The 27,150-nt window shown below is 44.2% G+C and overlaps 1 protein-coding gene across 1 annotated transcript in view; it reads right to left on the reverse strand.

Annotated features, from left to right (window-relative positions):
- LOC120935696 overlaps positions 1-27,150 on the reverse strand; it is a 98,900-nt gene that overhangs the window by 51,823 nt on the left and 19,927 nt on the right. The window contains exons 2-4 of the mRNA XM_040347749.1: positions 8,842-8,938; positions 5,848-5,899; positions 2,442-2,574 (exon numbers count right to left, since the gene is read on the reverse strand). Coding sequence (XP_040203683.1) covers positions 2,442-2,574; positions 5,848-5,899; positions 8,842-8,938 — 282 coding nt within the window. The remainder of the gene's footprint in view (positions 1-2,441; positions 2,575-5,847; positions 5,900-8,841; positions 8,939-27,150) is intronic.

Here is a 27,150-nt window from a genome sequence, read left to right on the forward strand (position 1 = left end):
TAGGAGCTGCTGAGTATTGTGTTCCACCGGACCACCTGTCACCCTGCCCAGCCCGGCATTCATCTCTCAAATGCTCAGACATAGAACAGTCAATGCGCTTTGTTTTTTGTATTTTTATTGAGGGGTTTAAACTTGGATTGGGTAAGGGAAGTATGGGATGCCCAGTGCTTGCGATACCTATATACAGTCTGGTATATACACTCCATTCCTTCTCCTGCACATTGCTTCCTCTCTAATCTTGAGGCACAGCTAGCACAAAGTGATTAGGCCTGACACTGTCTCAGCCAGGCTTTAGCAATTGCCCTTTGCAGGCAGGGATCACGGGCCCCTATAATGTAGCAAATATAAATGTTCCTGGTGCTAGCTGCCTTACATGCGGCTACTGCCCAGTAACCTATCTTCAGGCCCTTCCAGCCCTCCCCTGGCTGCAGCTGCTCTTCTCCACTGCCCATGACACCACACACCTGGTTCTGCACCCATCCCAGACTGCATTTTTCCCAGTCCTCTCAGGCATGGCTCCCCAGTCCTCTCAGGTCTGTGCATGTCACTCACCAGCCCTCCTGGCTGTAACCAGTTGTTCCTATCCCTGAAGACTTCCTCCTGCTCCCCTCTTTCTCCTCCTGTGGTTTGTACAAGGGTCCCATCTTCACCCAAGCCCAGGCTCAAGGTCACCCGCCCCTACCAGACTGGGGAGCTCCCACAAGAGCCCCAACAGCTTAGTACTCCATCTCCAGCTCTTCCACCCGAACAATTCCTCCCCAGCTGGGCTGACCCTGGTTATTTAAAGAGGCCTGCCCCTTGCTAGTCCAGGTTGGGGATTGGTTAGGGTTCCCTAAAACACATCAGGCAGCTCCACCTCTCCTCCTCTCTTTCCAGCAAACTCCAGAAAGAAGAGGGAGGTGATGCTGCCTGAGGGTCACCAGCTGCTACCCTGAGCCACTCCCATCCCAGATCAAAACAAACAGGCCTGACTGCCAGCCAGGCCTGCCTAAATGTACCTATCCTCCAAAATCCTATCTCTAGCACCTATATACCAAGAGGGTGCTACACAGGTCAGCTTACAAGCAAAACAATCGCAGGCTCATGCTAATTATATACCATGTATGTACTCTGCAATCAAGATACAGTGGAACCTCGTTTTAAGAGTAATTTGGTTTGAGAGCGTTTTGATTTGCAAGCAACTTTTTTTAAATTCTGACTTGGTTTGCGAGTGTTGACTCGCAAGACGAGCAGAATTCAAGCTAAATAGGCCTACAGTACCTCATTTGGCCAGAGTTACGGGGGCGCATGAGTCGAGAAAAGCCGAACATTGGCCTGCAGTACCTCATTTGGCCTGAGGTACAGGGGCGCAGGAAAAGAGCCGAAGTGTCTTCGGGCCTTTTCGGCGCTCTCTGGCTCCCCCCACCTTTGGCCGCATTCGGTATTGCATTCCATTAAAGTCAATGCGGAACAAATTATTTTAGTTTCCATTGACTTCAATGGGAAAACTCACTTTGATATGCAAGTACTTTGGATTACGAGCATACTCCTGGAACGGATTATGCTTGTAATCCGAGGTTCAACTGTAAAAACAAATCACACACCATTGGTCTATATATCAGTTAAATAAACAATTTCCATCCTACTGCAATATTTAGACTCATGAATGCCCATGTCAACAGCATGCCCTGATCCATGACTTTGCAGAATTGACATTCTTAATGTTTCTGGAAAATTCCCCTTATTACTTACAAACATAACCTCAAGTCATAAAACAGTGACAGAGCAATATTTCTACGATTTATACATGCCTGACATGTTCATTTATTAAGCTTATAATAAAACTTCTCTAAGATGGCCGATTGCGAGGAGTCCTCTCTTAGCATTAGGTGGCCAAAGTATTTGAGTTTCAGTTACAGGATCTGTCCTTCCAGTGAATATTCAGGGTTAATTTGCCTCAAGATTGATTGGTTTGATCTTCTTGCCATCCAAGGGACTTTCAAGAGTCTTCTGCAACTCCATAGTTCAAAAGCATAAATTCTTCAGCATTCAGCCTTCCTAATGGTTCAACTTTCACAGCCATAGGTTACTACATGGGTGCTCAACCTGTGGCCCTCCAGCTGTTGCGGAACTACAAGTCCCATGAGGCATTGCAAGGCTGATAGTTACAAGCATGACTTCCAAAAGCTGAAGCAATGATGGGACTTGTAGTTCCACTGCAGCTGGAAGGCCACAGGTTGAGCACCCATGGGTTACTAGGTTACTACTGGGAAATACCATAGCTTCAACTATATGGCACTTTGTCGGTAGGGTGATGTCTCTGAAGATATATATATATATATATATATATATATATATATATATATATATATATATATATGTGTGTGTGTGTGTGTATATACACACACACACACTTTGAATATTCAGAATATACAAGTATGCTATATTCAGTAAATACTTACAATAATCTTTCTTTTAGGTCCTTTCCGTATATGTTGTATTTTCCAGCTATGTAGCTCAGGATGGCTTTTGATTGTACTAGTTTCAAGCCATCCATTTCCACCATTGGAACTTGCTGAAACAGCAAATCTCCACCTAGAATGTAGAAGAAGTAAATACGAGTCAAGCTGAGCCAAAGTCGATCACTCTGATATATCCATTGCATCACACAGTCAACATGCTGTAATCAGCCTCTAGAAAAGGTACATGCTTTGTATTGAGGGGTCCAGGGCCCAAGTGCAACTGCTCAGTGAAGTAAACACAGGCAGTCAGCTACTGTCATGGAATAAGCTAGCCTTGGCTTAAACCACAACCTTGGGCTAAGCTTGATATACAGTATTTATAACAAAACAGCATTGGTCGCAATGTTCACCTTTAATTTGCAGGTATCCTCCCCGCAGGGCTTCCTTATTACTAAAAGTACTCAGTCTGCCCCCTGCCAAAGAAGACCGAGAAGTAGGAGCTACTTTGTCACTGGCTCTCACTTGCCTGCTCATTGGGCAGCCCATTCATTTTTTATCATGGCAGTTGTAATGTAGACCCTTAAATAAAGAGAAACATAAGGCTTCAACTGCTGAAAAGTTAGTTGCATGGCTATTATACCGAATGCTGACACTGATGGGAAAGCTTCTAATAAGGAGGACACTGATAGGGAGGCTTTGAGGACACCTATACGAATTGATTCGCAGAACATTTTAAAATGTATTTGTTTCAGTCTGGTTCCCATATGTGCAATGCATTTGCACTCCGCATTGCCCAAAAACCGTGTTCATTTTCTAGGCAGTGCGGTGCGAATTTCAGGCACATATTCTTCTATGGGAACACATCTGATTCGCAGATACGTTGTGAACAGGCATTCTCTCCTCCTCTTCACTACAATTGCTTTTTCTCCATGCAGAGAAAACGGAGCTGGAATTCGCACCGCACATGTGTGAATCCAGCCTTAAAGCGGGGGTTCACCCAAAAAAAATGTTTTAACATTAGATTCAGGCGAGTTGTTAGAAGCACAATCAGTGTTTTTTTTTAAATCGTTGCCGTACATACCGTTTCATAGATATATGTTCTCCGCGGCTTCCGGGTATAATCTGCGGGACTGGGCGTTCCTAATTGATTGACAGGCTTCCGACCGTCGCATACAGCTCGTCACGAGTTGCCGAAAGAAGCCGGACTGCGAGTCGGCTCTATAAGGCTCCTGCGCACGACGTTCGGCTTCTTTCGGCAACTCGTGACACGCTGTATGCGACGGTCGGAAGCCTGTCAATCAAGTCCCGCAGATTATACCCGGAAGCCACGGAGAACATATATCTATAAAACGGTATGTACGGCAACGATTAAAAAAAAAACACCCGATTGTGCTTCTAACAACTCGCCTGAATCGAATGTTAAATTTTTTTTTTTTTTTTGGGTGAACCCCCGCTTTAAGAAGATTGGGAACAGACAGGTAGGTTTGTTTTAACGCAGAATTAACATAGCAGGGTTTATTTACTAAAGGCAAATCTACTTTGCACTACAAGTGCACTTGGAAGTGCAGTTTCTGTAGATCTGAGGGGGACATGCAAGGAAAATAAAAAACAGCATTTTTGCTTGTACATGATTGGATAAAAAAATCAGCAGAGCGTCTCCTCATTTCAGATCTACCCCTTCGGATCTACAGCGAATGCACTTTCAAATGCACAGTGGATTTGCCTTTAGTAAATAAACCCCAGCATGTCGCTTCTACAACAAAGAACCTGCATGCTTGCAATGCAAGTCTTTGAATCAAACACAAACACAAAATGGGCAAGACTCACAGCATGCAGGCTATTCAGGTCTTACTGGTATGCGGTTTAATTACAGAGGTTAATACAAAACGCCATTTGTCTATGCCAAAATGCCTGCAGCAGTTATATACTTATTTATTACAGATGGGTGGATGTTCAGATTACCTAGCAGAACACACCCATCTATTGCCACAACATTGTGTCTAAAACAAAAAAAATAATAAAAGAAGGATATATTGAGCACCAGCCATTGTGCAGTAAATAGAAAATCAGAAATAAATATGTTATTTTTTTTACATTTCGACTTATAAACAAAATGTAAAAACTTTAATGAATTTACTGTTCATAAAACAGTGGAGTTACAACCTGCTGGCTTTAGCTATTTCTGTGCATCTCTCTGCAGCTAACAGGCTTGTCTGGCTGTCATAGTGATAACATGATCAGGGTGTCTGACCCTTTCTATAGACCTGTGGCTGTCAGTGACCCAGCTGTGTGCTCAAAGTTCTAAAATGGGACAGATAAATATTCTTAAAACCCTAGAAATTTTGCCTGAGAAGAACGTTAACCACCTCAATACTGAGCACTTTTATCCACTTCCTGCCCAGGCCATTTTTCAGCTTTCAGCGCTGGCACAATTTGAATGACAATTGCGCGGTAATGCAACACTTTTCCCAAATGAAATTTTAATTGTGTATTCCCCCACAAATAGAGCTTTCTTTTGGTGGTATTTGATCACCTTTGCGGTTTTTATTTTTTTCCGCTATAAACAAAAGATGAACGATAATTTTGAAAAAATCCATATTTTTTACTTTTTGCTGTAATAAATATCCCCCAAAATATATAAAAAAAACGTTTTTTTTTTCTCAGTTTTGGCCGATACCTATTCTTCTACATATTTTTGGTAAACAAAAAAAATCGCAATGAGCGTATATTGATTGGTTTGCGCAAAAGTTATAGCGGCTACAAAATAGGGGATAGATTTATAGCATTTTTTTTCTTTTTTTACTAGTAAAGGCGGTGATCAGCGATTTTTATCGTGAGTGCGATATTGGGGCAAACACACCGGACACTTTTGACACTATTTTGGGACCATTCACATTTATACAGCGAACAGTGCTATAAATATGCACTGATTACTGTGTAAATGTGACAGGCAGGGAAGGGGGTTAACACTAGGGGGCGATCAAGGGGTTAAATGTGTACCCTAGTGAGTGATTCTAACTGTAGGGGGAGGTGACCGATCTGTGTCCCTATGTACAAGGGACACAGCATCGGTCTCCTCTCCCTGACAGGACGTGGATCTCTGTGTTTACATTAAGGCCCCATGGGGTGTCTAGCCCCTGTGGGTGCAATACTGGCACTTTAGTGCAGTATCCAGTCCTGCTGCCTGTTAAAGTCTATGGTGGACTGAAATACGCTGTGCCCATATTGACCAAGTGCAGTACCATATGGTACCCACGTTTAGGGTCCTATGCTTTGAAGGTCATTCTCCTTACAGTTTTTATACTATTTACAATATTATTAAGTAACAAGAACGCAGGTCAGAGTCCAGTTCGTCCAAGTATGGTTTGTGCACACATTGATAGGATAAAAAATAATAAATACGTACTCTTTAGCAATTTCTCATACTCCTCCTTTGTATCAAATAGCTTCTCTTCAAACTGTAAAGAAAAAAAAAATTCAAGTCAGCAACATTGGTCAATGAAACCTTTGAGTATGCTAAGAAATGTCCGTTGATACCCAAGCACCCGTAAGGCAAAATGGAAAAAAGACTAGAAATTGTGGCCTCTATAATTTCCTCAAATAAATAAATACATGAACAAATGAATACTGGTTTGAAGGGCAGGCTGTACATTTGAGCAATAATATTCTCAGGTCTGTGGGCAGTTTTAGGGCATTATCTGCCCCGTCAGGCCTCCTTGTCATTAAGAATAAAAAAAAAGAAAAAAATCCAGGCCATTTCATGTGGCCCTCCCACCTCTTCTGCGGCATGAGAGTTCCAGTCCTCCTCTGGTCCTACTCCAGACCCCTACTTTCTGCTTTCAAGCAACACATCCAACTTCTTCCCAGCAGCAGCATAAGGAAAGGGGGTGCACTGTGATGAAAGGGAGAGTGGGGGACTCAGCTTCTGATGGTAGGAAGGCTCTTGACATCTAATGTAAGGGGAGGGGATGTGCTGGACATCTAATCTTACAGATACAACTGGCCCATTTGAGGACAATCATAATGCTGATGCGGCCCACAATGAAATTGAGTTTGACACCCCTGTCTTAACTCATGGACACAGATCTCTTAAAGTGGAATTTCAGGTAAAGATGAAAAACAAACTACACTTTATTCCTATGAATATAAAAAAAAAAAAAAAAAAAAAACACACGTGTATAGTATGCATTTTTTAATTCCTAAATGTCTGATTAGAAACATTATAATCAAGACATTCATTCAGTCTCCTTCACCGACAGTGAATATATTTTTATTTATTTAATTTATTTATAGTTATAAATATATATGGTGAGTTTGTTTGCCCTCTATGGGGGGCGGGGGGTGTCAAAGGGTTGTGTGGAGGAAGCACTGAGGCCGCGTACACACGTCTGAGAAACTCGACGGGCGAAACACATTGTTTTCCCCGTCGAGTTCCTTGTTCGGCTGTCAGAAAACTCGTCGAGCCAAATGTTCCCATTGCCCAACCAGAAAATAGAGAACATGCTCTCTTTTTGGCTCGACGAGTTTTCCGACGGGTTTCTCTGCGAAAATGTACACACGACCGGTTTTCTCGGCAGAATACGTCTCCCATCGAGTTTCTTGCTGAATTCTGCCGAGAAAACCGGTCGTGTGTACGGGGCCTAAGGCTTAAGGCCTAGCGCTTAAAATAGCACCTGTAAAGCGCCTGAAAAAAGGCTCAGCTGCAATCCCAGTGTGAAAGCCAGAGTGCTTTCACACTGGGGCACTGCGCTGACAGGGCATCAAAAAAAGTCCTGCCATTAGCTTCTTTGCAGTGCTTTAGGAGCGGTGAATACACTGGGGCAGATCCACATAGATCTGCACCCGCGCAGCGTATCAGAGATACGCTACGCCGCCGTACCTTACCTGGCGTTCTTTCAAATCCTCAAAGATTTTGCGCCGTAAGTTACGGCGGCGTAGTGCATTTCTGGCGGCGGAATTCAAATCGGCAATTAGGGGTGTTTCATTAAAATGAAGCGCGTCCCCGCGCCAAATGAACTGCGCATGCTCCGCAAGGCAACATCGGCACTTGCCTTACGGCGCGCCAGGGAACAGGGCGGAAAATTGACCAGTCGCCGCCCGATCATCGAGATAGTAGAGACGAGTGTGTGTCTGTGGCTGGGCTGCCGCTGCAGGCGGCATCTGAAGGACGAGTCCTGTCCCCGCTGACCTGTGCAGTCACTCTGACTGTCACTCAGTCTCAGTGTGTGTGTCCTTGGCTACGCAGCGGCGCCTACGTCCTACGTCAGTGAGTGACGTAAGTGGCCCCACCCCTGGTTCCCCTTGCCGCGCGCTCAGCCGCATGATGTGAAGGAGCGAGGCCGAGGGCTGCAGGAGGCGGAGCAACGGACGGACCTGCACCAGCAGGCAGTGCAGCCTGCAGGGTCATCCTGGACCTGGAGGCGACCCGACGGCGACCTGTTGAGGGACTCTGGACTCGGGACAGGAGCCGGCCGATGGACTGTTTTCATCGGACAAACTGATCGCGTGTGGGCCCCATCGGTTTGTTTTCCATCGGTGAAAAAATGTTTTTCCTATGGATAAAAAAACGATAGAAAAAAAACGATCGTCTGTGTGGAAGTCCATCGGTCAAAAATCCACGCATGCTCAGAATCAAGCCGACGCATGCTTGGAAGAATTGATCTTCATTTCTTTCAGCACGTCGTAGTGTTTTACGTCACTGCGTTTTAGCAAGGTTGGATTTTTGACTGATGGTGTGTAGGCAAGACTGATGAAAGTCAGCTTCATCGGATATCTGACGAAAAAATCCATCGGACTAGATTCCATCAGATGTCCGATCGTGTGTACAGGGCTTAACTGATATTTAAAGGTACAATATCAGAAAACAATCTTCCTGTATATGTGCCTTAAGACCTGGTTCACAGCTATGTAGTTTGCAGTTTGCATACTTCAGGTGCATTTTTCAATACACGTTTTTCATCTGTCTGAAGTCTATGGAACCAAAAAACAGAAAAAAAAATCCCTGGCCCTTTCCATGAAATGCACAGATGTGAACATGACCCATAGAAAACCATGTTAAATGAACTGTAGTGCGTTTCTGTAAAAATGAAAACGCACTAAAAAATAAAAAATGCATAGGTGTGAACCAGGCCTTATAGACCTATACCTGCCTTTCAGCTGAGAAATGTGCTGCTTTCCGGTCAGGAAATAAGGATCATAAATATGATGACACTTGTAGTATATGGAAGGAGATAGAAGGATTTACACCATAGGAATACATAATCTGGTCTTAATACTACAGCAAACACAGAATATTTATGATATCAATCAATCAGTGAAGTCATTTTAGTGACCATCTTATAGATAGACCGCATTATGTTATGAAATTAAAGTTTTTGACAACTTTTGAGATTACACCAACCTCGACACCAACTGCAGCAAGTGCCCAGCGGATAGACTCCATTTTCCCCCTTCCATCGAAGTAGTAAAGCACCGGTTTATCAGACATGATTGCAGCTCTAGAGTAAAAAAATATATATATAAAGTCATAAGACGCTTAAACAAATATTTGTGTAATGCACAATCTATATGAAATGAAAATAAATGTAGAGTCTTTTCAATACGTTTTTTTTTTAGAGTAACATGTACAACAGATACATTTTAAAGTTTAAAAACTCTGCTTGCCAGCGTCACACAGTGATTGTATTTTAGTGCTCCTTCCCACAAATCAAAGCTATGGGATCAGCTCATTGAAAACATTGCCCTATGTGACTGTTCTATTTATTGTTGAGTTAGGATATCAGAACACTACTCAGGTTCTTAGAGTTCCCTCTAGTGGCTTATCTACAAATCTCCATATTTTTTTTTTTCTTCTTTGTTTTTTTTTTGTTTTTTCCCCTTCCCCTTTTAAATCACTTCTTTTTTATTCAAAGATTTGCATTTATAATACACTTTGTGCGCTTTATCAGGTACAAAATACAGTACATATTTAATAGTTAAAAAAAGAAAACAAGGTATATCAAAACTCTAGTTCCCCAACATACTACCTTTTCTTTAACTATATACCTTTTGTGCATTATTTTGTGCTTTATTTCTATTTACCTCCCTCCCTCCCTCCCTTTCCACACCACCTTGTCTTTACGTCTTGTGCATTTTTTTTTTCCCCTGTTCTATTCCTACTTAAACTTTTTACTCATATTTTTCCTCCTTCTGTCTTGTTTTTATCCTTTCCTTCCTCTCTTCCTTCCTTTAACTCTGTAGTCTATCAATTACCAGTTGTGGCGGCAAAAGTCTGGCATCACCCAGCCATGATTGCCAAATCTTGTCAAATTTACAGGTTTCCCCCCTGCGTTTATATGTTAATCTTTCTCTAAGGAGTAGGGAATTCACATATAGAATCCATTGCCTTCCCGTAGGTACCTCCGGTGCCATCCAGTGTCGTGCTATAAGTTCTCGCTAGGTATAGTACTCTAGTTAGCATTAAATAAATTCCCTTTGGGAATCTTGCAACCTCTATGGCCCCCAGTATACAAATCTCCATATTTAATATAATACATTTATAGATGAACCAGCATTAGCAGTAAAATGTGAAAGGAAAAAAATATGCCAACATTTGAGAAGAATTTGTCATTGAAAATTTATTATACTTTGCTTTTAAGATTTTAATAAAATGTATTTAAATCCATGCTTTATTTGCGGGTTTGAAATGCAATAAAAAATAATAAATGTTCCTTTACAAAGAATACACTTATTGCCCAACTAAACAGCCAGGGAGGCCATTTCCTGCTCACATGTTGAAGCTTACAAAGACTCACAAAGGTTCTCATTCATACTGGGGTCATCCTAAGCCTGAGAGCACAAGAAAAAACATGTGATAAAATGTTCTTGTCATATGGCCATTTTTACAAAGTTCCATGAAAACTGTTGATACAGAGATCTTCCTAAGCCTCAGAAGCACAACATATAACAAAATCAACTCCAGGTATAAATCAACAGTTACCCTAGCAGTGGGACTCCCTCTGCACTGTATGGGTATTAAAATGTGTCTTTGTCTAGGGGTATCATAAAAAGTAGTTACAATATACCTACCTTACCCCTCACTTCAATAGGCTTCCTCACTGCTGCATGACAAGTTCCCCAAAGCCCCTTCTCTTCACTGATTCTCAGTTGCAGGCACGTTGATATCATCATGTAACAATGCAGGACCAACAATCCTGTATTGTAAGTGAGGACACAGGTAGCCCGCCCACATGCTGGAGAGGTGGAGAGGAGAGCACCAGCTGCAAGAAGAGAGGGATACGGTAGGAAAAACTGTTCCACCTAGACCAAATTGAGCATATAACCCTCACAATCCAGGGGTAGCCCCACTACAGGGGTAGCTTTTTATTTTACCCAGAGTTCAGCTTTAGAGACCTGATTGAAGTACAGGCCCATACCAGGCTCAGAAGCCCAATGGTACTACAACTTGTAAGTAGAACGTTATGTGAAAGTAATACATCTCAGTGAAGTAAAAAATGCTTACATAAACCCTCAAACCTATACTTGTATACATTTTCTTCTATTTTTTATTTTTTTATTTTACCTGAATATTTTTCTTCTGAAAACCTACGTTAGACTTACCTAAAAGGACGGCAGACCATGGTCTCAGTGGGATCCAGTGAAGGTCACCATCAATGCCAGCACCTGGGGGTGGGGGGCCCACCTAGACAAAGCCCAAGGCTAATGGAACAGCTCACTAGGTCGGATGTGATCCAACTACAGGGAGCTCAGAGAGATGGGAGAGGCCCTGAAGGCCTTCAAGGTAAGCATCTTAAACAGAGAGGTTCAGGTCAACCCCGACAACGCCACTGTCGTAGCTTACCTGAATCACCAGGGAGGTACCAGGTCCAGACGCAGGAGATCCTGGACTGGGCTGAGGGGAAGGTTCTCTCCAAATCAGCAGTCCACATAAGGGGACAAGCAACACAGAGACGTACTTCCTCAGGGGAATAGGGAACAACCCAGAGTCATTTAAAAACCTGGTGCAGCGCTTCGGAAATTTGGAAATAGACTTGTTTGCCAACCGACAGGACAGGAAGGTGAAGAGATAGTTCTCGATTTCCCAAGAGAGGGAGTCAGAGGGCTTAGACTCCCTGACTCAGACCTGGCAGTGCAGGATGGCATATGCCTCCCTACCCCTAGCTCTGATCCTGTGCGTCCTTCAGAAGCTCAACCAATCCCCAGGTCAGCTCCCCCTGATAGCGCCCTGGTGGCCAAGGAGGGCCTAGTTTGCAAGCCTAAGATCCATAGCAGTGGAAAAGCCGCGGAAGCTCCCAAACAGGCTGGATCTTCTCAGGCAAGGTCCAGTACTACACCAGAGGACAGAATTTTTCCAGTTGATGGCTTGGCTAGTGAGTGCCAGATCTTATAGCATAAGGGCTGCTTGGAGAGAATGATAGATACTCTACTTCTGAGCAGAAAACCTGTTACGAATAAAATCTATTCCAAAGTTTGGGAAAAAAAATCTGTTCCTGGGGTAAACAAACACAGGTGACCTCCACCACTGTCCCAATGATCCTGAATTTTCTCCAGGACAGCATACAAATCGCTGCTCTCGGTCTACCTTGAAACAAAACTAGCAAAGGACGACCTGATTAAGCAGTTTCTGGTAGCCAGGGAAATTGTTACCCCGGTTTCCAAAGGCGGATTCCCACCATGGGACCTGACAAGGTTATAAGTTTCAGACCCTAAAATAATAATTTGTTAGCAATTACTACGGCCAGGAAGGTTGGGAGCTCCAAGGGCTGTTCATGAAAGAACCCTTCTTACTGATTCAGCCAGACAGAGTCACCCTAAGGCCAGACCCCCTTATACCTACTGAAGGTAGCATCCTTATTACATAGGACGCAAGATATAACATTGCCATCCTTCTGTGATAAACCAAAATAAATAAAGGAAATGTCTTTGCATAGAAGTACGAAGGTGTCTCCTTACCTACTTACAAAGAACAAAAGAATTTAGGCGGTCCAACCATCTACTACTTCTATACTCTGGCATCGGTGGTGACCTTCACTGGATCTGCCCCCCCTTTAGGTTGTTGAGCACTCTCCACCATTCTAGGGAAGACAGGACCTGAGGGGTGAGCACTAGCTCCTAGTCCAGGAATTCTCTCTTCTGGTCCCAAGAGGACAGGAGGAAGAAATGGAGGACTCTTGAGTGGAGTTGTGCCCAGACGATGGCCGGTATGCTTGCTGACATCAGGCCCAGGGTTTTAGCACCTCCCTTCTGGTGTGTTTTTATCAGGTCCCCCAATGATGAGGCTCCCTTCTGGAGTGTGACTAGGTTTTTATCAGGTCCCCCACTAATGAGGCTAGTTTTACCACATTGTTTTCTGGCAAGAGGAGTTTCTGTAGTCTGGTGTCTACCAGATAGGTTAAGACCTTCCTAGGCTGTTCTGAGGGAGGATTTTTCTGTGCCGATTATCCAGCCAAAGGTTTCCAATGGGGGGGGGGGGGGATTTCTGAACTGCCAGTGAAAAATCTCCTCTGACAACTACTGTGAAACTCAAGAATGCCTGATGATCTAAGTGGATTGGAACATGCAAGTAGGCATTCTTGAGGTCCAGTGTCGTCCAGAAGGCATCCAGGAACCTGTCCGGTTTCTTAGGTTTATTATAAGTCGATATTTTCCTGACGGCTTGTGAACAATTAATGCATGGGGAGTAGAATCCTTGGTATTGTTCTTTTGGTACAGGTACCACCACCTGCTGCTCTGCCAATTCCTGGATTCCAGAAGGGCTGATCTTTTCAGAGCATCCCTGGAGGGATGTGTGAGGGTGATCATGGAAGGGAGTTTTGCAGTGAATTCCAGATGATAGCCTTCGCAGGATCTGGCAGATGTAGGAGCTGTCTGATATTTTCTACCATTGGGGAACAAAATGGGACAGCCGGCCCTCCACCATAATCTTGGCGTCACCTCTGGGGGAGGAAAATACATTGTGCCTTCTCCTGCCAGTGCACCACTTACTGTTTTTGGCTCTATGCTGTGGTTGTCCCAGGGGGCAACAATTATTTTTCTTGAAATTTTTCCTTTTTGGGCTTTACTGGGAACTTCTTCCCCTTTTCCGGACCTAGACAGGACCTTGTCTAGGCCTGGACCAAACAGCAAATAAGCCCTGGAAGGGAAGTCCACTATGTTTTTCTTTTGATGTGACATCTCCTTTCCAGGCCTTAATGCAGACAGCTTTTCTAGCTGAATTGATTAATGCAGCCGTCTTGGCCAAGGGTCTTGCAGGTTCAACTGTGGCGTGCGCAAGGTATGTAATAGCTTTTCCTATCACTGATAGGGAGTCAAGAATGTCACAGCGGTTCCTTGACGTTGGCCTGCAGCTTAAACAGCATGGATCTGAAGAAACAGCTGACGCTGTGAAACGCGTAATCCCATTGGCTGGCCTGGACTCCCACGTCACTTCCGGTGCGACGGCGGGACGCTGCGCTCCATGGTGAAGCGCACGCCAAATCTCTGTGGCCTTTCCTGTGTTCCTATCCCCGGACATCGAATATCAGCCTGCTGCCGCCCGCGATTTGGACACCCGCTAGTCGAGATCACCGAATGACTCCAGGCACGCATCTTACCACCGATCATCTGCATTTCTCCATTCCGGTTCTGTGCCTACTATCTACCTCTGTTTGTGAGTAGGCATTGCACATGTATACTTATTTTATTTGTATTCTCCATTAAATTTGGGCTTATTGCACTTAGATTGGCGCATCTTGTCCCTTTTTCTTTGAATCTTTCAGAGCATCGCTTCTGCTTTAGGTGCTGCCGCCAAGTGTCCCTTACAGCCAGTCATATTATTTTAATCCAGGACTTTCATGGACATTATTTTTGGACTTTTTTATTAGACTCTTATATACCTCAGCCTATTGTGTTTGCTCCATTGGATCATGCGCCACATATCCTTTCTTTTCATTACACTATTCTGTCTGTCTACCTTGCAGACATAAATTTTAGCCAAAAAAAATGTTTTCCTTTACAACTCCTTTACGGAATGTCTCCTCATCACCCTCTTTAAAGGGAAATCTCCTTTTCCATGTTTTTTTGTCCGACAATTATCCTTTAAGGGTCCCTTCATTGCTGTAGGATCAAATCCTTTAGGAACTGATGGAGTGGAAACACCCTGGATTGAGCCTTGCTCAGCCCCCTGTAGACTTTGTACAGAGCGGAGGTTACTTTAGGGGTCTCTGGAATCTCCTCTGTGGCATATATTGCCTGTAGGAGGCCTTCCAGATCCTCTAGGGTTAAACGGTGTCTCCTCAGCCGGACATTATCCTGTGTCTCGCTTAACTTTTTCTCAGCAGGACCTAATGGGGCCAGCCATTGGTACTCTAGGGGGCTGTGGATGTCAGCGGACATGTGTCAGCGAACATTCCCAGGAGTCTGTGCGGTGTAGGTTAGGAAGCTTAAGCACCTAGGTGCAGGAAGTGGGAAGATTAACTATTCTGCCTAGCAACAACACTTTGAAGGCATCTAAAAAAATAATAATTTTTCTTAAAGGACTAATGACATTTTTTTAAAACTACTGATGTAATGTTATATTTATGGGTGGAACTCCACTTTAACGTCGCGAAAAATGCTATGGAGCCCACACGATCGTTTTTAATGACATAAAAAAAAATGACATTTTTCACATCGCAAAAACGGTCGTGTGTACGCGGCACTAGGCCTAAATGGAAGCATGATCAAAGTGTCAAGGAAATAGAGAACCTGCTCTCTTTTTGGCTTGTCGAGTTTCTTGACAGTTTCCTCGACAAAAATGTACACACGACCGGTTTCCTCTGCAAAAAAATATCTCCCAGCAAGTTTCTTGCTGGTTTTTGCCGAGAAACTCGGTCGTGTGTACGAGGCCTGAAAGTTTGTGTGTATGGTAGGTGAAAAAAGAAAAGGGAGGTGAAGTAGAAAATTCTTGGTGGCCTTTGCAATAAGGAAAACAGGAGTTTGGCTATGCCGCAGATTGTCATATTTTATTTGTACTGTGCATCCCTGTATTGGCCCATTTTGCAATCTTCCATGAGTCAGGTGAAATAAAATGGCAAGAAAGCATCAAGTTACTTCCTAAACATGTTTCTTTTAAAACTTGCAAGTCACACTTCTTTGCTTTGAGATAAGGCACAGCCATGCAAACATATCATACAGGACCAATAAATATGCATTTGGCATATCTATTGAGATAGCGTGTACACACACACACACACACACACACACACACACACACACACACATATATACGTTGGGAAATTCAACTTTTGACAGTTGTCACCAAGCAGGTCTGGACTGTTGGAAGTCAGTCCATTCAGTCTGCTCTATGCGTAGTGCTATTTATTGGGAATGCCACCCCAATGCACTCTCCAGTAGGGCAAAATGGAAATCCACTCCTAATGAATGGGCTTCCTAAAAACAAAGCAATGCACTGCAAACGTGGGAATCCCAGCCTTAGTCCCATTCCACTGACAATTGTAAAAAATCCAGTTGTTGCTATGGTCAAACAATAAAAGTTGATCTCCTCCAGTGGGGAGACCCTTTAACAGGGTACTAAAGGCAGAAGGACTGGGCAGCCCCAGCTGATGCACTTTAGTGCGAAACATGTCGCGTACATAGCCTGCTCTTGGCCCTATACATTACGCCTTATGGAACTTTTTGTGATCACCCGCTACATGCATTTTGATCAGGGCTCAAAATTTCAAGCCCTGAGCTTCTAGCCAGGCCTCAAGTGTTACTCGCCACCAGTTGCCTCACCTAACCCATACACTGCCCCGCCCATAATTCCGCCCCTAAAAACGCCCTTGTAGATTATCTCTTGGAATGACACTGTTAAATGTTTTATGCCGAATCAAGTTACAATTAAATATTACCAACAACAACTTTAACAAAATGGGACAGGGCACTGAGGCAGACCAGAGGGACAGGGCACTGAGGCAGACCAGAGGGACAGGGCACTGAGGCAGACCAGAGGGACATGGCACTGGGGTAAACCAGAGAGACATGGCACTGGGGCAAACCAGAGGGACATGGCACTGGGGCAAACCAGAGGGATGGCACTGGGGCAAACCAGAGGGATATGGCACTGGGGAAAACCAGAGGGACATGGACTTTTTTACTTCTGCAAAGATTGCTCTCCCTCTTCTTATGTACAAGACTCCCTCCTCCTTCTCCTCTGCCTTATCTCTAGAACCAGGTCTTTCCCCCCATTCTCTTGCTGTCTCCTCTGCAACCCCCATCCATCCTCCTCTCTCTCTCCCTCTCCTATTCTACCCACTCTCATAATCAGGAGCCCCTGTGTGCGGCTCCACACTTGCATGTCCCCACTTCCCCCTTTCATTGTCGGGCAGTGAGGAGAGGAGCTGCAGCACAGCGGGAGGGAGTACAATCCAGCACCGTGATTCACACACTTGCATAGCCATTGACACCACAAAACAGCGCACATTGACACTGCACAGCATACTGCCGCTCTCTTGTCAGGGCAACTCTTGGTGAGCGCTGTGCTGCACTGCCTACCTGGGACACCGAGAGTGGTGATAATCGCAGTCCTCCAGCTCACTTGTTCCTTCCTGCTCTCTGCTCTCCAGCTACATTGGTCAGGTTGGGAAGCCAGGCTCAGAGAGGTCATACTGTTAGGTCCCATGGCTTAACGAGAATTGTAAGGAGAGCACCTGTGTACTGCTCTGCATGTGTGCGGCTCCCATGACTACTTTTCCTGGGCACGCACCTTTCCTCTTCGGCCGCCAATCGCAGCGTGGCTCTAAGTGTAGGCACAGATTGGACTGTTGGCCATGCAGAACTGTTATCACTTGCCCCCAGCTTAAATCCACTCGCCAAATGCTAGCAGGCGAGTGGAAATTTTGAGGGCCCATTTTGATGATGCCTGTACCTTTTATTTGTTTTTTTACACTATACTACTGGATTTATCTGCACCATGTGGAGGCCTTTTCTGTCTTTTTTCTATGGTCGCTATTCGCATTTGGATGTTCAATTCCGGTTGCACTGTGCTTTGTGAAACCACTGTTTTTTTCCATCTTCGCCTGTGAGACGTGGATATCTTCATAGGAGCTCCAGCCAGTCCATTTTCCGGAGAGGATTTGTCATTGCCTATCTTGACCGACCGTCGCCGGTGTTTGTATCCACGACACAATGTAAGCGTACTTAATCCCCCCCCCTATCCCGGGTGGCGCTGTTGCTGACTGCCTCCATATAAGTTTCGAAAAGTTACCATTTTATATTGACGGATCACAGGATTGTCTTTTGCTTACATGAACTTTTATATGGGGCTCACTCTGTTATGATTATCCATCCATAATTATATGGACTTTATTTACTCCACATCTCCTTTCACATTTATGTGATTTTGTTTGTGTCAGATTTTTTCCTTAGATTCTGATTGAGTTTTATGTCACATTACCTGCACATAACATATGTTGTTTATAACAACTCCTAGTCACGACTTTTTGGAGTCATTTACTTTTTAGCGCTGCATTGTTGGTTTCTTATTTTCTATTCACATATGTCTATATTGTTAATGCTGGTTGCTATTATATTTATTTTACACTAGTAGCGCAACTTTTTCACACACATTCTAATTTTTCCTGTTTAAAACCCGCACATATACCAGTGAAGTGACTGGCCTGATATACAGAGATGAAACTAATTCTCCTACATAAGTTGTACCTGTTTATCTACAGCAGTCTTTCTCCTACATCCATGCAAAGTGCAGAACTTACACAAAATCTCTCAGCTCTAAAAAAAAGCAGGGGGTGGAGAGCTAAAGTTACATCAGTGGGTATAGCTTTGAGAGCTGAAGTTACATCAGTGGGTATAGCTTTGAGAGCTGATTGGAGGGGAGAGACAACCCCCCCCCTCGCACAGGAACAGAGCTCAATCCCCTGTCACCTTTTTTCTCTTGGTGTCAGGAAAACTGGTTTAGAAGTAGCTCATTCTTATAGCAGAGGAACGAGGCAGCAGACAGAAATGACACATAAGCTGGATATACATTATAGTTACATTTCCTTTAGATTTATCTTCAACTATGTAGTGCAAGGGGCAGGGCCTACCTGATTGCATACAATTTAAAAGTGTTATGCCGCGTACACACACGATCGTTTTTCGGGATGAAAAAAAAGGTGTTTTTCAGCATGTCCAAAAAGCAACGTTTTTCCAACTTCATCATTAAAAACGACGTTGCCCACACACCATCGTTTTTGAAAAATTATGAACAAAGCGCGGTGACGTACAACACGTACAACGGCACTCTGAAGGGGAAGTTCTATTCGCCTTTGGGCTGCTTTTAGCTGATTCCTTGTTGGTAAAAGACGATTCGCGCTTTTTTATCTGTTACAGCGTGATGAATGTGCTTACTCCATTATGAATGGTAGTTTTACCAGAACGAGCGCTCCCATCTCATAACTCGCTTCTGGGCAACGTTGTTTTAGCCCACACACGATCATTTTTTACAACCCGAAAAACAACGTTAAAAAATGCAGCATGTTCGAATTTTTTTTGTCGCTTTTCAGAACCCGAAAAACGATGTGAAGCCCACACACGATCATTTCAAATGACGTTTTTAAAAACTTCGTTTTTTTCATGCCGAAAAACGATCGTGTGTACGCGGCATAAAGGTTTGACCTCATATTATATGGTTTTGGTAAATCTAAAGGAACGTTATACAAGAAACTTGTGTACAAATTGTATAGTGTGTAGCCAGCTTTAGTGCTCTTAAAGCAGAGTTCCGGCCACAATTTCACATTTTAAATATAAATACCCCTGTAATACACAAGCTTAATGTATTCTAGTAAAGTTAGTCTGTAAACTAAGGTCCATTTTGTTAGGTTGTTACAGCATTTAGACACTTTATAAAATAGAAATTGACTAAGGCCATCTTAAGTGTGGGCATCATGAAGCCAGACTGTATGACTTCCTGGATTTCAGCCTTGCAAAACTCGCACATGCTCAGTGCTGCACAAGTAGTGTCAGATCAGGTTTCAGCGCCTGTGCTGTCCAAGTCACATGATTCTTTGAGACTGGGGAGTGCACAGACTCCTGGAAAGTTACACCCACTACATTCCCAGGAGTCTGTGTGGTGTAGGTTAGGAAGCATTAAGCACCTAGGTGCAGGAAGTGGGAAGATTAACTATTCTGCCTAGCAACAACACTTTGAAGGCATCTAAAAAAAAAAAAAAAATTCGTAAAGGACTAATGACATTTTTTTAAAACTACTGATGTAATGTTATATCTATGGGTGGAACTCCACTTTAACTGAGACAAGTACACACTATAGAGGGATATGCTTTGTTCATATTTCATGTCTCTGGGGTTTACAAACACTATAATGGACCTTTGCAGTGGCAGCTGGTGTTTTTTTTGGGGGGGGCAAACAACCCCCCCCCCCGGGCCGCCGGTGGAACTACACTACCCCCCCCTGTGGTGCTAATACAGCCCCTCCACCACCACCCGCTGTCCTTACCTTGGATTCGGGCGGTGAGAGCGTGGTGGGCTCAGGGAAAGCCATTTCGGTGACCGGTGTCCTCTCCTGGAGCAGCTTCCGCAGTGTCTTCTCTCTCCTCCTCCCGTCCCTAGGCGTCCAATAGAATCGCCTGACGTTTTGGCCAATCTGGAAACAGGTTTCATACTTGCTTCCTGATTATCAGGAGGAGTATCAGTGTTGCAACAGCAAATTTTCTTTCGCTGTTGCAACACACCTGGGTGGACTCCAGACGCAATGCTCTGTGTCCCGAGTCCACCCTATTTTGAAGCCTATTAGAGCCTATGACTCTAATCAGGTTCTTCTTCAAAAAACGTTATCTGCCCGGTGACCCAAAAGGGTCCGGACACAAGAATAGGGGGCCGCTGTGGCTAGATCCATGCTATGCATGATTCTATCCACTTCATATAGGGGGTGTAGAAGATATGGACGCCCCTGGACCATTGCAAGAACATAACGATGGGCATTCATTCGTAAATCAATTAAAATGTTAGTTTAGCGGACTAAAAAGAAAAAGCAATAAACATATAGGCAACCTCACAAAACTTTAGTAACCGTTATACATTTTTAACACTTACACTTTTCCCATTGGTTACAAGTTGTTGCAAATTATTAGAATAACAATGTTTACAAAAAAAATTACAAAAATGTATCAAGCAAAGAGAAACATAAACTAATAAACAAGTGCCTTCAGTAACTACTTAGTATCAATGTTGTTTTTTTTTATTCTGACACAACTACATTATATATCCAGAGGGATATGTTCTATATTTTCATAGAGGACACTTTAATTACAGAGCAGGGAGTAGACCAGATGAGCCGTGTAGGTTCATCTCCATGTAACGGTTTATCTCGATGTAACGACACACTTGTAATTCGGGATATACTGTAAATGTTGTGTATTTTAAAAAGCAATCCAAATTAAAGGCAGCTACCAATACAAAATGTATATATAAAAATACACATTAAATTATATACACATAGTAAAACTATACACAAACTCTAGTAAATTAGCAATCTGCAATTCCAAGTAAAACTTTGACAATCCCGTCTTTGTTCTTTCAGTAAAAGTCTTACCCTACCTCCAGACAAAAGCAAGCCCAGCAATTGAGATATCAATGACCCTCTGCTCACACACTAAAGACGCAGCTGCAGTTCTAGCCTATGTATAGTATTAACATATGTGGGGAGGGGTCCGTCCTACCAATCCTGTCGCCCGTTCCTTTGAGGATTTGCATGTTTCAGGAAAGCACGTTGATTCCTTGAATCTTAAAAGTTTCAAAGTAATAGATAAGATAAACTGATGGTGGGAGGGGGAGAATATAACTAGTAATTGTTTAGTAGATATCGCCTGCGATGGCAGTGAATAAAAAAAAAAAAAAAAGTGCAAAAATGTTCTCTCCATAAGTTGTTCAGATCAGATGTTTCCACCCTATATATACAACATGCGACTGTATATTACAGTGGATGTGAGGGTGATTTGGTGTGACATCTGTTCACCTCATTGATCGCTAGTGTTTGTATGGGCAGATCTGATTGGCTAGGCGGGTGTCCCTTTCCCCCCTCATCCACATAGCTCTCCTGAAGCCCTGCGCTCAGTTGGTAGAGCAAGGGGTTCACTGTAGGAGTAGATAAATCCTGGGTAACGGTGCAAAACTGTAACCCTTCTTCAAGCACATCCATGTTGTGGCGCTGCGTGTAGCAGTATGCCCTTCTTTTATATACATATTAAGGCTTTGTGTTGTCATAGCATTTTTATGCCCTCTTTTTATATATACATAGTATGACTTTGTGTTGTCATAGCATTTTTATTTCATGCTATGAACTTTGTCCATTTACTGCAGGAGTGACATCTGCTGGCTTAAAGTGGAAGTTCCACCTATCTAACAACTTAACCTTAAACACACAGGGCCAGATTCACGTAGCGCAGCGGATCTATAGATCCGCTCGATCTACGTGAATTAAGATCCGCTCCCGCAAGTTTAGGAGGCAAGTGGCTAATTCACAAACCACTTACCTCCAAACTTGCGACGGCGGATCCTAAATCCCCCGGCGGAATTCAAATTCCGCGGCTAGGGGAGTGTACTATTTAAATCAGGCGCGTTCCCGCGCCGATTTAAATGCGCATGCGCCGTCCGGGGAATTTCCTAGGACGTCAGTGGTTTTGACGCTTACGTAAACGACGCCCATCCGTATTCTAGAACGACTTACGCAAACGACGTTAAAAAATTTAAATTCGACGCGGGAACGTCGGCTATACTTAACATTGGCTGCGCCTGATGAAAGCAGGGGTAAGTATACGACGGGTACGCCGCTACGGAAACGTCGTAAGAAGACTGCGTCGGGTCCGCGTACGTTCGTGAATTTGCGTATCTCGCTGATTTACATATAATTTATCGTAAATCAGCGGGAACGCCCCCGGCGCCATTTTTAAATTGAAAAAAAGATCCGACAGTGTAACACAGTTACACCTGTCAGATCTTAGCCCTATCTATGCGTATCTGATTCTATGAATCAGGCGCATAGATAGGACCAGTTTAAGTCAGAGATACGATGGTGTATCTGTAGATACACCGTCGTATCTCTTTGTGAATCTGGCCCACAGGGCCATATTCTCAAACAAGTTACGCCGGTGTATCTACAAGATACGCCGGATTAAGGCTAGGATTCGACTAGTGTTAGTCACTTACACTGTCGGATCCTAAATGTAATTCGCCGCCGGTGGCGTTTACGTTCAGGTCTCATTTGTTTATGCAAATGAGCCTGATACGCCGATTCCCGAACGAAATCGCGTCGCGTAACCGTCGCTAACGTCGTTTGCGTAAGCGTAAGGTTACCCCTGCTATATGAGGGGTAACCTTACGCCTGTCCCACATATGCCATGTTAAGTATGGCGTCGGGTCCGCGTCGTCTTTTCCCGTCGGGTACGTCGTTTTACTAAGTCGTTCTTGAATACGACTTTACATCAATGACGCACACGTCGGCGTCATTGACGTTTTCCGCCGAGAACTAGAGCATGCGCACTGGGCTATTTTTAGCCCGGCGCATGCGCAGTTCGATCGAAACGGGGGCGCGCTTAATTTAAATACAAGCCGCCCCCTTGGAATTACGCGGGGATACGCCGGGCCATTTACACTACAAGTGTTTGGGGAACACAGCACTTGCTCCTGTAAGTTGGGGCGGCGTAGTGTAAATGGCTTACGCTACCGCCGCGGGAAAACGACAAGAATCTGGCCCAAGGGCACAGTTAGCCTAAAAACCGTTCGCCAAACAAAATTTTTTAAAATGTTTGTTTACCTTTCTTTATGGTCTGTGAAGCAGGCACTTCCTGGTCTGTCTGAGTGGGGCTGGGCGTGTCTATTTCTTTCCAGCATAGCCGCTATGCTTCTTGGGAATGCAGCGTCACGCAGCGTCACGATTTCAGGGAGAGAAATCGCTACAGCATGTTGTGTTATATCGCGCTATTTCCGCAAGTCACATGACTCTTGCAGCCAGTCATGTGACAAGGGCGGATACAATAGCGCCATTTTTAATTTTTAATAATACATTTTAATTGTAAGATTTAAAAAGATGTTTTAATAAGTTAAATATATGAAAAGTTTTGTGAATGCTAGCTTTCACGTACCTTTTCTATCACCTGCTCGGTGCCTTCTGAGCAGCTGATAGAAAAGATCGCTCTTGTGTTTACTTTGAAGGGGGCGGGCGAGTCCTTTTCAGGACGCTGCGCCGTTGTCATAGTAACTGTGCAGCGTTGACGGCGCGCCCGCCGTCAACACTGCGCATGCGCGGGATAGAGCGGTGAATGCTGGGAGTACAGCATTCGCCGCATCCCGGAAGACACGGACGTAGGGCTTCAGACTGCCAGGAGCTAAGATGGAAACGTCCATCGCTGTATTATGAAAAGTTTACTTTTGGATGAATCAAGAATGCTGGCGCCTAGATTCCTGGGACGGTGAGTACATTATTGAACATGTACAAAGCGGGAGAAAGGATTTTTTTTTTAAAAATGAATTTCGGGGGAACCACCCCTTTAAAGGTACAATTTTTCCTAAAGAGCTTCCTTTACCTTAGTGCAGTCCTCCTTCACTTACCTCATCCTTTGATTTTGCTTTTAAATGTCCTTATTTCTTCTGAGAAATCCTCACTTCCTGTTCTTCTGCACACCGTAATGCAACACTTTCTCCCTGGTGTGGAGAAAGCCTCTTGAGGGGGCGAGCAGGAGTGTCAGGACGTTCACTAACACACAACTCCTTTCTCTATCTGCAACGTAGAGAGCGTCCTGACCCTCCTGTAGTCCAAGGGAGGGGGCGAGCACGACACTCCACACCAGGGAGAAAGCCTCGCATTACGGTGTGGAGTTACAGACAGAAGAACAGGAAGTGAGGATTTCTCAGAAGAAATAAGCAAAATGGAAGGATGAGGTAAGTGAAGGAGGACTGCACTAAGGTAAAGGAAGCTATTTTTGTACCTTTACAACCCCTTTAAAGGAAATATGTAGTGAGAGAAGAGGGAGGGCTGCCATTGCTGATCTCCTTTTGAAAATGCTGCTTGCTTGGCTGATTTGCTGAACCCTCGGCCTCAATAATTAGTTATCAATCTGAAAAAAAATCATGCAGAGGAACTGCAGGAGTGCGCATTTGATTTAGGCGAGCAACTTAGAATAATAGAAAGTCGTGACAGCCAAGCAACTAGCATTTTCAGAAGGAGAGGTCAGCAATGGCAGTCTACATATTTCTTTCAGTAGATTTCCTTTCAATCAGGGCATGCATGAATTGTATATGTATTGAAGATATGTCTAGCTTTAAAACGTTAGTGGACTACATTTATGGGTCTAAGTTTATATTTTTCAATAATTTTGTTAATACATTTTGAAGATTTTATCCTAATATTATTTCTTGGTTCGATTCTTGCACTGCTATAGTCCACAGGGACACTCTGTGCATGTAGTGTTGTGCTTGGGATTCAAAGCAAAGTCCTCAGTACCGTCAGGCCAAGGTGCAACCCACACAAATGAAACGTCTGAGGATTTTGGAAACCGACAATACGTTACTAATGAGTTTTGATGTGAATGATGAACTATTTCTTTTGTGATAAGTGGGTAGTATACCAAATGAAAACAGAGATAATAATGTAGGAAATGGCTACAGCATTTTCTGATATACTAAGGTTGGCCATACACTATACAATTTTCTTAGATTCTTTAGATTTACCTTCAACAATGTAGTGCAAGGGCCTGCTTGACTGTATACACATTGGCCCAGATTCAAAGAGCAATTGCGCCTGCGTAACCATAGTTACGCAGCGCAATTGCTTACTTGCCCCGGCGTAACGACTTCTCCTGATTCAGAGAGCTCGTTACGCAGACTGCAGCCTAAGATATGCGTGGCATAAGGCTCTTATGCCCTCATATCTTAGGCTGCATTCTTACGCAGGCCGCTAGGTGGCGTTCCCGTTGTGGTCAGCGTATAGTATGCAAATTGCATACTAATGCCGAATTCACAACGTTACGCGAGCCCTGCGTATGCAGTTTACGTCGTTTGCGTACGGCGGGTTTCGCGTAAGGCTGCACATGCTAAAAGCAGGGGCAGCCAATGCTAAGGATACCCGTCGTTCCCGCGTCGCAAGGTTTACATTTTACGTCGTTTGCGTAAGTGAATCGTGAATGGCACTGGACGCCATTCACGTTCACTTTGAAGCAAATGACGTCCTTGCGACGTCATTTGCCGCAATGCACGTCGGGAACGCGCTTAATTTAAATGATTCCCGCCCCCTACGGGATCATTTAAATTGCGCGCGCTTACGCCGGGCATTTTGCCGGAGCGCCCACGCAATTTACGGAGCTACTGCTCCGTGAATCGAGGGTAGCGCAGAAAATTTGCGGGGGCGCAGGGCAAAAACGTACGTAAAACTGCGCAAATGTTACTGAATCTACCCCATTGAAAATGTTTAGGATTGACATCGTATTATATGGTTTTGGTAAATCTAAATGTAATAAGAAAATTGAATAATGTATGGCCAGCCTAAAGTGGTTGTAAACCCTATGGCCCGGATTCACGTAGAGCCGCGTAACGTATCTGATTTACGTTACGCCTCCGCAACTTACATGGGCAAGTGCTGTATTCTCAAAGCACTTGCTCCGTAAGTTGCGGCGGCGTAGCGTAAATCGGCCGGCGCAAGCCCGCCTAATTCAAATTTGTATCAGGGGGGCGTGTTTTATGTAAAACTACTGTGACCCGCTGTGATTGACGTTTTTGCGGAACGGCGCATGCGCCGTCCGTGGAATTTCCCAGTGTGCATTGCTCCAAAGTACGCCGCAAGGACGTCATTGGTTTCGACGTGAACGTAAATGACGTCCAGCCCCATTCACGGATGACTTACGCAAACGACGTAACTTTTTCAAATTTCGATGCGGGAATGACGGCCATACTTAACATTGGCTGCGCCTCATATAGCAGGGGCAACTTTACGCCGGGAAAAGCCTAACGTAAACATCGTAACTTTACTGCGTCGGCCGCGCGTACGTTCGGGAATTCGCGTATCTAGCTAATTTTCATACTCGACGCGGAATTCGACGGAAGCGCCACCTAGTGGTCAAAAAAAATGCAGTTAAGAACCGACGTCGTAAGAGACTTACACCTGTCGGATCTAATGGAGATCTATGCGTAACTGATTCTAAGAATCAGATACGACGGGTCAGATTAGGACTTACGACGGCGTACATGTCGCTGCGCCGTCGTAAGTCCTTTCAGAATCTGGGCCTATGCAACCACTTTTACCTACAGGTAGGCCTTTAATAAGGCTTACCTGTAGCGACCTTGAATTTCTCCTAAACTTGCACAGTTTCGGAGATATTCACTTTATTTGCATGTGCTGATGTCATGGGCACATGCACACTGAAGAAGCGGCTCGTTCGTGCTGCTGCTGTGTCGTTACCGATGGGAGTGATGTTGTCGCGGCTCCGACCAATTACAGAGCCCACGAACCCGGCAGTAATTCCGGGACGACATGTTGCCGGTCACAGTGGTGCGCTGGGACCGCTGCAACAGCATCGTTCTAAAGTAAGTATTTCATAATGAGCTAGTATGCGATGCTCATTATGCCTTTGCCTTGCAGTTTTTTTTTTGTGTTTTTAATCTGGGTTTACAACCACTTAAAACATTATTTAGCACAAGATTAGTTCCAGGACAAGGTCATGCATATCACGCATAGGGCAGCCCGCTC

The sequence above is a fragment of the Rana temporaria genome, chromosome 4 (assembly GCF_905171775.1).
Source record: "Rana temporaria chromosome 4, aRanTem1.1, whole genome shotgun sequence".
Classification (NCBI taxonomy): Eukaryota; Metazoa; Chordata; class Amphibia; order Anura; family Ranidae; genus Rana; species Rana temporaria.